Source organism: Sander lucioperca, chromosome 12 (genome assembly GCF_008315115.2).
Source record: "Sander lucioperca isolate FBNREF2018 chromosome 12, SLUC_FBN_1.2, whole genome shotgun sequence".
Lineage (NCBI taxonomy): Eukaryota > Metazoa > Chordata > Actinopteri > Perciformes > Percidae > Sander > Sander lucioperca.
In genome coordinates, this window is record NC_050184.1 from 4699999 (window position 1) to 4714785 (window position 14787).

At 39.1% G+C, this 14787-nt stretch overlaps 3 protein-coding genes across 5 annotated transcripts in view; all 3 read left to right on the forward strand.

The window, feature by feature from the left end:
- The window catches only part of LOC116059532 (tubulin alpha chain-like), a 370798-nt gene that overhangs the window by 233196 nt on the left and 122815 nt on the right, over positions 1 to 14787 (forward strand). The gene's annotated exons all lie outside the window — the stretch shown is intronic.
- Positions 802 to 10701, forward strand: ctdsp2 (CTD (carboxy-terminal domain, RNA polymerase II, polypeptide A) small phosphatase 2). The gene is made up of 7 exons (XM_031312802.2): positions 802 to 1475; positions 3603 to 3760; positions 4990 to 5091; positions 5532 to 5588; positions 6211 to 6303; positions 7729 to 7914; positions 8884 to 10701. The coding sequence occupies exons 1-7, from the start codon at positions 1415 to 1417 to the stop codon at positions 9007 to 9009; spliced, it is 783 nt and encodes a 260-aa protein (XP_031168662.1). The 5' UTR covers positions 802 to 1414; the 3' UTR covers positions 9010 to 10701.
- The window catches only part of tegt (testis enhanced gene transcript (BAX inhibitor 1)), a 10212-nt gene continuing 7725 nt past the window's right edge, over positions 12301 to 14787 (forward strand). Inside the window, exons 1-2 of one of the 3 annotated variants that reach the window (XM_031312825.2) lie at positions 12331 to 12452; positions 12557 to 12558. The gene's annotated coding sequence lies outside the window, so the exon portion shown is untranslated. Of the gene's footprint in view, positions 12453 to 12556; positions 12559 to 14787 lie in introns of all 3 variants that reach the window. The other 2 variants (XM_036007856.1, XM_031312816.2) reach the window with 2 other exon arrangements.

Sequence of the window (14787 nt, forward strand, 5' to 3'; positions counted from 1 at the left end):
CCCCCGTACTTAGGTACAGTTACCATGTAGTTCTGCATGGACATACAGTACCTACCAACAAAACTCTTCTGTGCAGACTTAGGGGGTCCATCAAACTATTCAAAACACATGGGAACATCTGCTAACTGTTACATGCATCATATGCACACTATGTTTAGTGTTTCTGACTAAATATATCCGTTTAAAAGTCTGTTATTTAATAAGCCTCAACAATGTTTTTTGTTTCCCTAGTAATCAGGAGGTTGTAATATCGCGATATTACGCGTTTAAACTGCGACTTGTATGCGTGTATGTATACACGAAAAGGTAGCCCCCACTAACGTGAAACGTAAATGTGCAATTTCCGGACATTAGCCTAATCCAAGAATTAAACATTACAGGGAACGATTAACGTTAAGTAGCCTACAGTTCTTTTTTGAGATGATTATTTTGGCTCACCATTAATTAATAATATCTCCCTAAAACATGTATTAAAGTTGAATAACAGTCCCAAAAAAATGCAATTTGTAGAAAATAAAATAAAGAAAGAAAACAAAGGTAGCCTATTTCCCTCAAAAATAACAATTTAAGAGAAATAATACATAATACGCTGCCTGTCTTCATCTTATATGTTAATGTGGTTGCAAAAATTAACACGATTTTTTAAAAATAATTTACAAACAATGTGATCTCATTTGTTCGAGCAGCGCTGGAATGTGTTCGGTGCGGCGCGAGCAGGACAGGAGGAATGCATTGGCCACGCCCCCCTCATCCCGGGCGTCCAATCAGGGAGTAAACACGGTTTCAAGGCGCCCGCGGAGTCCCAACCGTAGAAAAACAAAGCCCGGGACAACAACAAAACTCATATTTTACATTTAACTGCACACTAGAATCCGTTTTATTGTATCGGAACCGACGGAAGAGGTCGATTCTCGGTGTTTTTCGTCGCTCTCTAAGGCCTTCCGGGCGGTGTTGTTTATCTGTAGTAAGGGGGGGCTTGAAACCGCCCTCCCTTGCCCCATTTCCTCGGTTGTTTTCCTTCTCTCGCCTGGATTCTCCATGTTGTTGGTGCAAGAGTGAAGACTTCGCAGCGACGGGTAGAGGGGGGCTGCTCGGCGACATTACCCGTAATAGTAGTAGTAAACCCGAGACGACGGAGCTGACAGAGTCTCAAATAAGCCTCCAAAAAACATATCCAAGTGCCTTGCCCCCTCCCCAGGCGGCGGACCTCCGAAAGAAGAAAAGAAGAAGCGGCGGGGAAATAAAGAAACCCAGGAACAAGATAAATCCTTCTCCCATCGAGGATTGTTACTGAGGCGGATGTCAAGTTACCTCGGTGAATAATTGAGTCGATTTGCCAATAAAACCCAATGAGGGATGCCCATCAGTGCTCGGGGACAGGATTTGAGGATTTTGAGGGCTCCGTGATTGTCAGATGGAAAGTTCTGTTATCACCCAAGTGCAGAAAGAAGACGTTCAAGTGTCACCGAAAACAGGTGAGATGGACCTGTGTTTGTATGCGCTTTGAATTCTTATTAGATCTTCTTCATTTGGTGCGATATTGTTAAAGTATTTTGTGAATAATGGTCGGTGTGTTAAGAAAGCCTGTAGTGCGCCCATTTGACAGTTGAGCGCTGCGGACGCTGGTTGAGCGCGGCATTGCCCCTTTTTAGTTTTTTTACATTTACCAAACAAATCTGTAATATTTAGATCTAACGTTAAGCACTATAAAATAGAGAGCCATCGAGTCTAAAATAATCATAATGTGCTCATTTACTAATACTATTTTGCCCAGAAGCTGTTTTCCTTCACCTGCAGATCTTAAAAAGAGCTTAACTTACAATTGTTAGAATAAAAAAAAATATAAGACTGAATAATATCCATCGAGCAGGATTATTATGTAGCTTTACCACAGCTAAGTTGTCCCTATACTATTGGATATAATGTCAAGTATAAGGTCCCAGCCTCCATTATGTATACTAGGTTTGCCATCCACAGCTTAGCTATTGTTGATCCTGTTTTGATCTCTTTTTTTTGTGTGTGTAAATCTCTGTCGCTTCCTAACATGTGGTGTTGTGATTATGGCTGAGATCTTCTCAGTGATGGTGCTGTTGCTTGTGATCATGGCCAGCTCTCCTAAAAACCAAGCTGCTGTGTATTTATATGTCGATCAGGTTCCAGCTTGTTTGGCACCATCCCATATCCTACTACTACCAGGTACAGCATGAGGAGCTCGTCTGTCACCACAGGCAGCATTATAGTACAGTGAGACCCAGCTGCTGGGTTCATTTATAAACTATGGTGTTGTGTTCATATTTTACAGCGGGGGGGGGGGTGTCACAGATCAGTGCGCGGCAGTAGCATTAAAGACTGCTGCACTGTTCCCACTGTTTGCTTGTATTTTACTAGACAAACACTCAGCCCAGTTTCTGTATTAAATCATAATCCACATTAAAGGCTGATGGGTGTAAAGGGGTCTGGAGTGGCTGCTGATTAACGGGCGACTTTATAGAAATATACCAGGTCCCGCGGTGTTGACAGCGGAATGCACAAACACACCCCTCTGCACACGCCCATTGTAGCGCCGTTTCAAAGATTTCGTTGTTTGAACGCTTTCCTCGGACTAGAAAGAGGCTTCGCACATTGATTCTGGCTTACTACTTGGTTGTCGATGTCGTGCATATTGCATGATTGCAGGTAGTGCTTTAGGAATGACCAAATCAAGCTCCTTTGTCTCTTAAACATGGTGTTGTGTAACATGGCCATTGGTGTGTCTGCATTATGTCTTCACAGCAGCGAGTGTCAGCATGGAAACTGTAGATTATTAGAAAGAAATCTCTTTCTCTCTCCACTTTTGACCGTTTATCAACAGTTCTCCCTTCTAGTAAAATACTGAGCGTGCTTACTATAATGGCTCTGTGAGAATGGCTATAAATTCTGTTTGCAAGTCCTCACATGAAATACACTAGAGGAGACTTGCAAGAATGTTTTTCTCCCTTTTCTTTCATTACAAGCCTTGTATGGGGCTGGGACACTCGTGGTTATGGTGACTGATCAAAGACCTGGACAGAGCACTGAGGTGTGACTGCAGGTCTGGCTCACAGACTGACTGACTGACTGACTTGTCTGTCTGTTCTCCCTAGCTTCAGGCAGCCCTGAAAGGTCTTGGAGTTTAAAATGGTTGGAATGTTTTCTGTCTGTGTTTTCTGTTGAAGGTAGTGCTGAAGAGTGTGGGTTTTCCCGCCCTCTGTGATTATATAACATATACCAGCCATTTCCAGCAGCAGCAGCAGCAGCAGAGGCAGGCGCATTAAAAACACATTTTCTGTGCCATCCATGTAGACAGATGGATGGTGCCTTTAGGAAAGGGGGGTGGGGGGGAGATGTTGCATGTTACAAGTAGCTTATAACTAATTTCACTGAATTGAAGTGATTGATTTTAATACTTTTTTTCATCCCCATCTGTTTTCATGTCACCAGCAATTTGTTTTGTGTGTGGAAAAACAAACAAGATTACGTGTTTCTGACGTGTGATTCAAGGTCCCACTTAACATTTCCGTGTTGACAACATCCAGTTTGACTTGGTTCCCTCATGAAAGTCTCTCTTTCTCTGTGCTGAACAGGCCAGGTGAGCCGCTCTGCCCTGAAACAGCCTCGGAGTTGTAACATCTTCAAAGCACTCTTCTGTTGCCTCCAAGCTCAGGATGGCCCCAAACCACCACCACCAACACCTTCCCAGCAGGCCTTGCTGGAGTCACAGGAAAATGGGACAGTTGTCAAGGTAACATTATTTTTTATTCCAGCAATGTTTCACACCACTGAAAAAAAACACAATTTAAAGCCCTCAGTTCAGTTCAGTCCTGCCTTTATTCTTGTTTATTTAAGATTTCACTTCCTTGTCACACACACACACACACACACACTGTTCGCCATAAAAGAGGAGGTGCTCGAATAGTTTGGCCATCTGTAGGAATAAACTTAACATGCTGTTGTAAAAATGTGCTTATTATTTTATTTTTTTTTACAACTGTGCGCTAAAACCACTACTGCACCTGCTCTTGACATGTTGAAAGCTAACCGCAACTGTCTGCGGATATGGAATCACTTTGATGTTCACACTTGATCCTCCAAGGAAGATAAGAACGACAGAGCGACTACCAATCCTTTAGGCAGGCGGCAAGCAGAGAATGGTGTATTGTGTGCCTCGTAACTGCTGAGGTGGAGAAAAAATAAAGCCTTGAGCGCCTGCGGCACATGGTTGGCCTCGCCGGTTAACGCTGTCAGCCTGATTAGAGCTTCAGTACCATGTAAGAGGCATTTAAATGGGATGCCATGTTTGTTCACATTGGGGAGTGTCCTCCAGCATCAGAAGCAGAAACAGGAAGCAGCATCTGTAGCGCCTGGTTAAATGAAACCGAATTTAACGTTGGCACCGAACGGGTTATGTTGCATTGCATTGTTTAGTTGGTGAAATAACATTGTTGTTGCTCATGTATAGTATGTGTTCTCAATCTCAACTTCCCTTCCTTAACGGATTCTCTTTTTATGTTATGTAATATATTAGTGATTAATTTCAGATGGACTGTGCTCATAAAGGGCCTAGAAAGAAACATAATAAAGAAAAAAGGCAAACTAAACTGGATATGTAAAAATGAGATTATATTAAGCTAATGTGTTCTCCCTGCAGGTGACTGCCTGTAGAGATGCTTTTGGAAGCTATAATGAATGACATAAATATGCTAATCCTAAAGTTATCCAACATGGAAGCCGTTACAGTAAATAATGAGGCTCAATCCTTCTTCCACACATACATGCAGTTCTCAAACTGAGTCTTGTCTAATTTCCCAGAGGTAACATTTAAACGGCCAAGGTCTGTTTTTCATATTAATCACTGTACTATCAGGACTAATCATGCTCCTGAGGTATAAACATAGCACAAGGCCAGTTATATAGGTGTGTGTGTGGGACAGTACCATTACAATTAAAAAATCTTTGTGTGTTTCTCCTTAGCAGTGTGAACCTAGCCTCCTGCCTGAGATAGAGGCCCAGGACCAGGGGAAGATATGTGTGGTCATAGACCTGGATGAGACCCTGGTGCACAGCTCATTCAAGGTACCAAAGCAAAGAAATCACTCACTTAACCACCACATGAGTGTATTTTTCTTCATGTCAATGCCTCATTTTTTTTTTATACGTTTAATATTGTGCAGTTTGAGTGAAAGCGTCTTCTGATTTATTAGAAATAAGAAACATTAAGTAAGTCTTTATTTAGGTTATATTCTGTATCTATACGTAATGGCAGCTTGTAGCAGTAGTGTTTTGGTCTGGTTCTGCTGTGATTGTTTATTCATCTGTATTAGAGTTCCTTCACTACAACCATCTCGTGTGCTTGAGGAACATCAAGTGAATGACATGCTGTTTGTGTAGGCTCTTCACTGTGATTTATGGCAGCCGCGTGGAGTGTTGAGTCGTTATATAATGCCATGTGAATGCACACAGCGCAGCCATGTGAATGAGCATGCCAACCATCTCCCTCTGTGTTCTCCCTCCAGCCTATAAGTAATGCAGACTTCATCGTGCCTGTGGAGATAGAGGGGACCACACACCAGGTAAACTTGTGTGTGTGTGTGTGTGTGTGTGTGTGTGTGTGTGTGTGTGTATAGGGGGCTGCGCTTGTGTATGTACAGTATGTTGATGTGTTTGCAGTGGTTGCTGAGCTGAAAAGGGATGGGTCTTGTAACTGATCAGCCAGGTTGTGTTTCGACGGGCACACGGAGCCCTCTACTGGCCAGATGTTGAACAGGAAACATCAGCAAGAAAATGAGTCATTTCAGCCCAGTTAATTTAAAATGCCATTTATAAGTGATGCAGTACATATTACTGCCTCTGTGAAAAAATACTCGCACACTGTGCTGGGCTGCTTGTTCAACTTGGGCTTCTCACTATTGGACATGTGGAAATGTAATTAACTCAGAAATGTGATTCCTGGGACCCCATGTGCTGGCAAGCAATCGTCTTTGGGCCTCTGCCTGGTTCAAGTAATCCAGGATAGGCTGGTTAACATCGGCACGGCCTATTCTTGATTACTTGTTTCAGGAACGGGCCATTAGCAGCCAACGGACCGGGAACAATAAGTAGATGATACAAATGTAAAGGCAAATAAATAAAAAAAATGACATTGAAATAGCCCTGTTGGTGGGACAGTTCACTGATGGTGTGTCTGTGTTACAGGTGTATGTACTGAAGAGGCCGTACGTTGATGAGTTCCTGCAGAGAATGGGAGAATTGTTTGAATGTGTGCTGTTTACAGCCAGTCTTGCAAAGGTAATTTACATCGGATACTGAAGCACATCCTAAAAAAAAACGACATTTGTTTGTTTAATGTCATGTCTGATCTATCGGAGGTTGTTCTGCTTTCTCTTTCCCATTTAGTTCTCCTTTTCACTGTCATAGGAGCTGCTTAACATGCTGTTAGCCACTTTAGTAGACACCCCGCTCATGTTTAAAGCTATAGTTTGTTTCTGTGTTCATCTGGAGCTGGTTGCTTCAACTCTTTTTGAGTTCTAACTTATAACCTAATTGAGTATTAGTGGAGATTCATGCTTAAATACGTTAAAATATGTTGCACCACACTCGTTACTAAATATTTACACATGCAAACTGCTAGATGGGAATGCTACGTAGTGTGTAGGGGTGGGAATCACCAGAGGCCCCACGATACCATATAATCATGATACTTATGTCACAATACGACATTATTGCGATTTTAAACATATTGCATCATTCTGTGATATATTGCAATTTATTACCTTTTTCCCAACTTCCAAATTTTTCCCAATTTCAACTTATGTCCCCAAAAGGAAACTTTGTCAACACCTGTTTTATCTAAAAAGATAAATTTCTCCGTTTGCTCATCTCACTTCAATTTTATTGCTGCAAAATGGGATTGTCAAGCAGAGAAACTGACCAACACATACAGTATATAATAATAGATCGATACTTGGCGTCTGTGTATCGATACAGTATTGCCACAGAAAATATTGCGATACTATGCTGTAGCTTTTATTTCCCCCCCACCCCTATGTACTATGATAGTGAATCTTGTATCTTCAACTGAACCATCTGACAAAACTAATGTTATCTTGCTAACATATGGCCCGTTTAGATTGATGATAAAGAGGTGATATTATATGGTCAAAATATCTGACCTGGCACTTGATAAAATGCTTTTTCAATAATGATGTAAGCTGGGAAGATTTTTTTGCATTAAAAAGATAACACAATATACCTCAGACTATCAAACGTTATGCCAATAACGCCAGACTAAATGACTAAATAGTGCCTGCGAAGTAAGCATAATTTATACATCTCCCACTCATTCTATAATGCATGCATGCACTACTAACTCTGATACACGTTTATCCTGCATGTATAAATTAAACAAGGCAGTTGCTACAGCTTGTGATGCTACAGTGACTTCCTGAAGTTTTTATTGGTGCATCCCAGTTTAGTAAACCATGAGTTTGACTACTTAGTAGTTAACTAAGAACTTAAAGATCACTTACACAACACACGTAGGAATCGGTTTCTCAATAGCTGGTGCAACGTCATCCAGATGAGTCGATTTTGGATGTGTAATGCTATTTCGTAGCTATTTGCTGTAAGAATAACACATTTTAGTTGAAAGTGCTTCATTAGTCCAACCTGCCTTTCCCTCCCCTGCTCCCCACCTCCCCTGGGCTCCATCAGTATGCAGACCCAGTGACGGACCTGCTGGATCAGTGTGGTGTATTCCGGACCCGGCTATTCCGGGAATCTTGCGTTTTCCACCAGGGCTGCTATGTCAAAGATTTAAGCCGCCTGGGCAGAGACCTCCACAAAACCCTCATCCTGGATAACTCTCCTGCCTCCTACATCTTCCACCCTAATAATGCTGTGAGTTTTCATCTGTTTCTGTCAGAAAAATCCCCAAAAAAAAAAATTGCTTTGACTCTTCATCCATCATTCAAAAAATGGGGCACATGCTCTTAGACCTCTGTCTCGTCAAGCTTATAGAGGCCTGGAAAACTTCAGGCACAAAAGTTGGTTTAAAAAATAAATTAAAAAAATGGTAGGGATTGTGCAAAGATGACTTGTTTGTATGAAATGTTTTTGACAAGATTTTCTTCAGGAGCTCAAGTTTGATGAGAAGGAGGTCTGGCAATGTGAGATTAGCTCTTACAAAATTATAGATCACATAAAATATAAACATTACTCAACACATTACGTTACAACACAACATTACACATAATGAACAAATTACTCAAGTTTTTCGCTAAAATGAGCAGATATAGTTTTGAGAGTTATTCAATGTTCAAAGTGTATTTCTAATTTTATCCTGATCAGGGCTGCAACTAATGATTATTTTCATCATTTATAAATGTTTGGATTCATTTCTCTATATATCGTTTTGTTTGTAAAATGGTAAAAGAAAATAGTGAAAATGACCCATTATAACACCATCAAATGTCTTGTTTTGTCCTACCAACAGTCCGAATACCCAATTACATTCAGTTTACTCTCATTTATGACAAAGAAATGCGACAAATCATCACATTTTAGAAGCTGAAACCAGAAACGTTTAGGCATTTGTGCTTGAAAAACTACAAAAACAATGTATCGATTCTCATAATAGTTGCTGATTGTTTCAGTTCAAAATTCGGATTTATAGAAACGTACACTGCACATACAAAACGCATTAGAATCATATTTACACATTTAGGTCAGGTTGAAATTGTACACCTCTGGTTAAATTTAAAACACTGCTTTGGTTCAAGTGTATTTGCACAACTGGCAGGTGCAGTTTATATGTGACTTAATTTATTTCAAAGCCAAAGTTTGTGAGTGACGGTCTGTTTTCGCCAGGTTCCCGTGGTGTCATGGTTTGACGACGTGGACGACGCCGAGCTGCTCAACCTTCTGCCTGTGTTTGAGGAACTTAGTCAAGCTGATAATGTTTACACCCAGCTGGACCAGCTTCGTGGACACTAAACTCTCAGTGGACCCTCTCAGCTCTTGTTAGGAGCTTGAAACTTTGCCAACAACAATAGAACCGTATATCGACAATAGATACTAGAGTCTTCAGACGTTGTTCTCCTAGCCGCTGCACACAATCCTCAGTTTAGAAAATTGTATTAGCGTGGGGTTAAGGAAATTCCAAGCCTGGAAAACACAATGTGTTTGGCACGGCGGAAACTATAGATTGCAATCGGAGGCCTTTTCCTCAGAACCTCAGTGCTGACATTATTGACAACCACTATTTGAAAGACCGGGAAACAACAACCAAAGCAATCCCATCACGATCACTCCAGTTAGAAATATTAAAGTGGTTCTTTTGCCAAAGCAGAAGCCTGCCTGCCCTGACTTGACTTTTGGACATGTTTTTTTTTAAATTATTATTATTCTTGTGCCTTTTAAGGAACAAAAAAAAGCTCTTTTTTTAAATTCCCATAAGATTTTATACATTCATTGATTTGTTTTTATAGGTTGTTTTATAAGGAAATCTATTTTTAAATGGTGAACATGGTTCCTCTATGCAATCTACTTCTGTAATTACATGGACAGTAGCTCCTAAGTAGCCAGTCAATAATTGTATTCTGCAGATGTAAACATGACTGTAGCCTTATTCACCTGTCAATGAGCAGCAAAACAACCGTGTACTTTACGTATTTGTACAATATACATCATTTCTACAAACCATGCAAATATACATCATTAGTAATCAGATTGATATAAGTTACGTAAACAGGGTGAAATCTTGTCTTTAATGGTCCGTTGAAAGCAGACACACTGGAATATGTTGGCACATAGGACGACCATAAATGCCACCACAGTTTTCATTCAAGGTTTAATAATAGTTAATTTGTTACTATGTGTTTCTTTTATGACGATGTGACAAACAATGTGTGATGTGACAAACAGCACTTGTTTTATATTGACAGTGCTGAAAGTTAAAACTGTGCCTTTGACATTCGGACAGAGAATGGTGTTCTGCCTGAAAAGAGATTTGTAGGCCTACACACTCTGATGTGTCATGCTGAGCGTGAGAAAACACTGTCAAGAGCAAAGTGTAATGCCATGTGGCTGTGGTACTTGCAGTGCAACACTTGAAAATATCAAATTTGATTATTTTTTTTAGCATGTTTGAGTGTTTTTTCTATATTTATTGGCCAAAGCATCTGTATTGTCCAGTACTTCTAAATGCTTAACATTTTGTATTGTGATCCATTTGCCTACTTTGAGGCTGGCCTTGTGTTTAACTGTTTTATCTGTGCCTAAATAACACATTCTGCTGTTGAAGTTCATAGATATTTCAAAAACGTAAGCAGTTAAATCAAATAAACAAATAGATGCAAATCCGAGATTCAATCATGCAAGAAAACATTTTCTTTTTCCGTTTTCAATTTTCAATTAAGTACAACATATATTTTGTGGGGTTATGTTTCCTGGGTAATATGGTTTTTCTATGTCTGTCTGATGGAATTGTTTGCCTGCATGTTATATAGTAAAATATGACAATGATTGAACCAGTTGTGATGACCAAAAGTATTTGTTTAGACAGTCACAATTTGTCTTTGTGTATCAGAATAAATCCACCACTCATTTTGTCTACCCTATCTGACCAAAACTCTAATAGACAAGGTGCTGCCAGTCTTTATTTTGAAATAAAAATTGGTAATATTATACTGTCTTTGTGTATGCTTTTCCTCCTCTGTGACACATCTCTTTATTAGTGTGGTTTGCTGTATGTCCTCTTATACAACAATTAAGTAGCTTTTTAAATCATTCAATCTTTATATTTTACATATTTTTAACACATACATTGGTGGAGTACTTTATACGTCTTCAAAGGGAACTATTATACTTTTTAACTCCACTACATTTATCTAACAGCTATAGTTACTTTTCAGATTAAGATTTTTTTAATAAAAAAGACCAGGATATGAAGTTTTGATTGTGGGACCTTTACATATAATGGAGTATATTTACATTGTATTATTGCTACTTTTACCCCAGAGAAATATCGGAATACAACATGAACCGTAACAGAACAGTGAAGAATATTTATAACACTACTTCTACCACTGACAGAGTATTGAATAACAGATACTAATCTAACATACATTCATTTTTCATAACCGACATGAGTCTAGACATAGAGATACGTTTTTGTATTATTTTCAATTACAATATTCAAAACACGTTGCACGCAGTTGCACCATGTTCGTAATGATTGATTCCAGACTCCTTTTACACTCCTACGTTTAAAGTTGCATCAGTCCTGCATTTATTTTAGTTTGATTAGAAACGTGTTATAGTAGAGGCAGCTTTTTGTTTCATAGCGTTAATCAAACGTTTTGGTCGAAACTTCAAACGTCACGGTTGCTAAAAAACAAACAAGAAAATCGTTGTTTTGCTGATGACAGTTTGGAATCATAGTTTGGAATGGAGCAGCCATTTTAGGTGTACGGGGGAGGGGGGGAGGGGGGGCTGATGCCGTCACCATCCTAGGAAAAGAAATATCCATAACGAACCGGGGCCATTACTCGATGACACTCGGATACATCCATTGGTGACAGTCGGGTGATACTCACACCGTTTTTTTGGTTAGTGCACCATAAAGGTACGTCTATGTATATATAAGAGAATATATATATAAGAGAATACAGATTACAACAATTTCAACTGAGCAAGCGATATTAATAACCAACAACAGGAACAAACAACAACAAAGGAACTCAAGACAGAGATAAAGAGGCTAATATATAAACTTGTGTTTTCTTACTTTTTTAAATAAAAAAGTAAGAAAAACACAAGTTGTCATGCAGTCATTTTTTATTTGCTTTTATTTATTCACAATCAAAAAGGCACATATTCATGAGAATACAGATAACAACAAACTAAAAACAACCGATCAAAAGGAAAGTAGAAGACAGAGATAAATAGTGAAATAAAAAAGAAGTGGTCAGTCGGGAATTAGGCTTCCTACATAGGGTAGGCTACATATATTCATACAGATGTAGGGCTTTTTTTTATTTTACAACATTTTACATTTTTGTATAGTATAATTTCGTTAAATATTCCGCAAATAAAGGAGTAGTTAAAAAAAACAACAACGACATTGGTGTATAAAATAGTTTGCCAAAATAGCCTTTTTATATAAAGGTTTCTCTGTAAAGAGTAACGACAAATTTGGTTCAACGTTCAGTAATTCTAAAATAAACAACTTGTTTATTTATGTCCATTAGCGACGTGGAAAATCACCGCACTTTACCTACAGGGAATGAGGACTACACTTTTCGGGGCGTCTCCATGGTGACATCACCAGCAGGCCACTGTGAGCGACCTGACCGACACGTACTGTTTTATTAAAGAAAGTAAAGCAGGAAGAAGAAAGGCTGCCAAACAGTTAGCAAGCTAGTAGCAGAGGAGAGGTAACGCTATAATTATTCTAGCATATTGTGCCAATGCCCTCGTTGTATCTTATTAATGGTAGCTGTAACATTGTTGTCGTTATGTGCTGAAGAATGAACGAGAGACGTCGAATTTAGACAAGCTAACGTTAGCGTAGTTAGCTGCTCGGTATTTAACGCTTAAGTTAGCTAGCTGGCTAGCACTGTTAGCTGTTAATATGATAGTGTCATGCGTCAAATTGTTTTTGGTTGTCGCTCGACTGCCCTGATTCTTACAACACATTTATTTATACATTCAATGATTTGCTTTCGTTGCCAGCTAACGGCTAACGTTATGTCGTTAACATGAATTGATAGCATGTTATTTGAAAGCTTGCTTAAGCACTCAACGCATATCAGTTAGCGTTAACCTGTTGTGCAATTTAATGTTACAAACCGACTAAACTGCGCACTTGTGATCTGCGACATGCGTGTGTATCATGAGTGGTGGAAGCAGTATTCAGATTATTTATACTAGCTAACTGTTACTGACTACTAACTGGAAAAGTAGCGATGCACTTTACCAAAATACTCCTAAGTGTAGCGTTAATTTCTTCCCTAAAATTGTAACGTTACTTAAGTGAAACTACAGAAATATTAGCAATAAAATAAAAAGTAGTTAACGTGTAAAATGGCTCCTGACAATGTTATTAGATTATTGGATGATTGATATTGATGCTATACTGTTGGGTAGTTAAATATTTTATTAACTGACCGTGTGTTTTGTTTGTAAAATATTAATCTGAAAAACAGCTGTTAACTATATGTGGGGGAGTAAAAAGTGCAGTAGTTCCCTATTAATGTAGAGCATAAAATGCAAATACTCAAGTGAAGTAGCTACCTCAAAATTGTATTTTAATAAATGTAAGTAGTTGTTCTCCACTACTGGTCATTAACAAATGGTTGCAGCCAGGGTGGGAAATTAACTTTTTTGCCCACCAGCCACTGTGGCTGGTGGATGCTCAATTTTACCAGCCACTTATATTTTTTGCCAGCCACTTTTTCCAGAATTCAAATTTATAAAAGAAAGTGCACTAGCATATTTTGAATTGCTTCAATACATTTTTTTTTTAATTATTAATACATATTTTATTAATATAGGCAAATAAAAAGTGATGTGAAAAAAAGCCTGCGAGACCATGGTAAAATTGTGTTTGGTCATATTCTACAGTAATTGTAGGCCTACATGTTTAATGAACAAAAAAAATATTGACTCATCTCTCAGTAACATAGCATTAAACAGTCCCTCCAGGATTTTGCAGCCTTTTTTTGAGATTGTTGCTGCCCAAAATGCCTGATTTTGCGGGAGCTTTTGTAAAAAAAAATTGCGATAAAAGTTGCGATGTCTTTTGTCTTTTTGTTGCATGAAGTTGCGAGAGACAGTGAAAGTTGCTTTTTTGTATAGTTCTTTAAAAATAAAAAGGAAACGTATTTTGGGGAGAATAAAACGACTCTGGGCTGATTTTCCTAGTTACCTTACCAAAAAGGCTCAGGATGCTGCAAATGTTGGTATAATATGTAAATGGCTGGTGGGTTTAAGACAAAAAATTATAATTTATTGAGTTAATCAAATTTTAACATTTCTGTCAGTGGCTTGTTGATCTTTACATTGTTAGTTAATTTCCTAACCTGGCCTGGGACACACATTCATACGGTTTGATAAAGTACTTATTGGACTGTAACTTATCATTGCACTTACAATAACGACCGTAGCTGTCCACAGTTTAGGTCATTGTGTACATCTCATCTCCGTTTTTTCCTGCATCCACCGTGTGTGTGTGGGTGTGTGTGGGTGTGTGTGGGTGTGTGTGGAACTGAGCAGCAGAGAGGCCGACAGGATTAAAACAGCAGCAGCTTTCGGCAGCTGAAAAATCGTTACAGCGTACATTGATCTTTAATACAGGTTGGCAGGACGGTCTGAAATGTTGTGCATGGTCTTTTGCTGTACGTTTTGTCAATGCGCCACTTGTTCGAAAAGTAGGCTACCTTCTCTTTTTCTTTACTTCGCCCTTACTTGACAAAAGTCTGGAGTTGACGGAAATATGTGTGGTCAAAGCCCCGGCTGTGAACGGTTTAATTTCCTATAAGTTCTTCACGATAAAAGTCCTCCGTTATTTTGGTATTTGAATGTTTTTATTATGAAGCGGCAAAATCCGAAAATGTTGGGCATTCATTAGCAGTAACGTAACGCGACTCCTATAAGCATTGTGCATTGTTTCTTAGCAACAGCGTTCTTTGACAAAAGCTGTCCGATCCGTTACAAGGAATGTTTTACAATCCACCCGCCGCTGTGGCTGGTATACAAGGCAAAGTCACC

Coding starts and splice junctions, on each gene's coding strand:
- ctdsp2 (XM_031312802.2), top strand. CDS start 1,415: ATGGAAAGTTCTGTTATCACCCAAGTGCAGAAAGAAGACGTTCAAGTG. Junction 1,476..3,602: donor TCAAGTGTCACCGAAAACAG/GTGAGATGGACC, acceptor TGTGCTGAACAG/GCCAGGTGAGCCGCTCTGCC. Junction 5,589..6,210: donor TAGAGGGGACCACACACCAG/GTAAACTTGTGT, acceptor TCTGTGTTACAG/GTGTATGTACTGAAGAGGCC.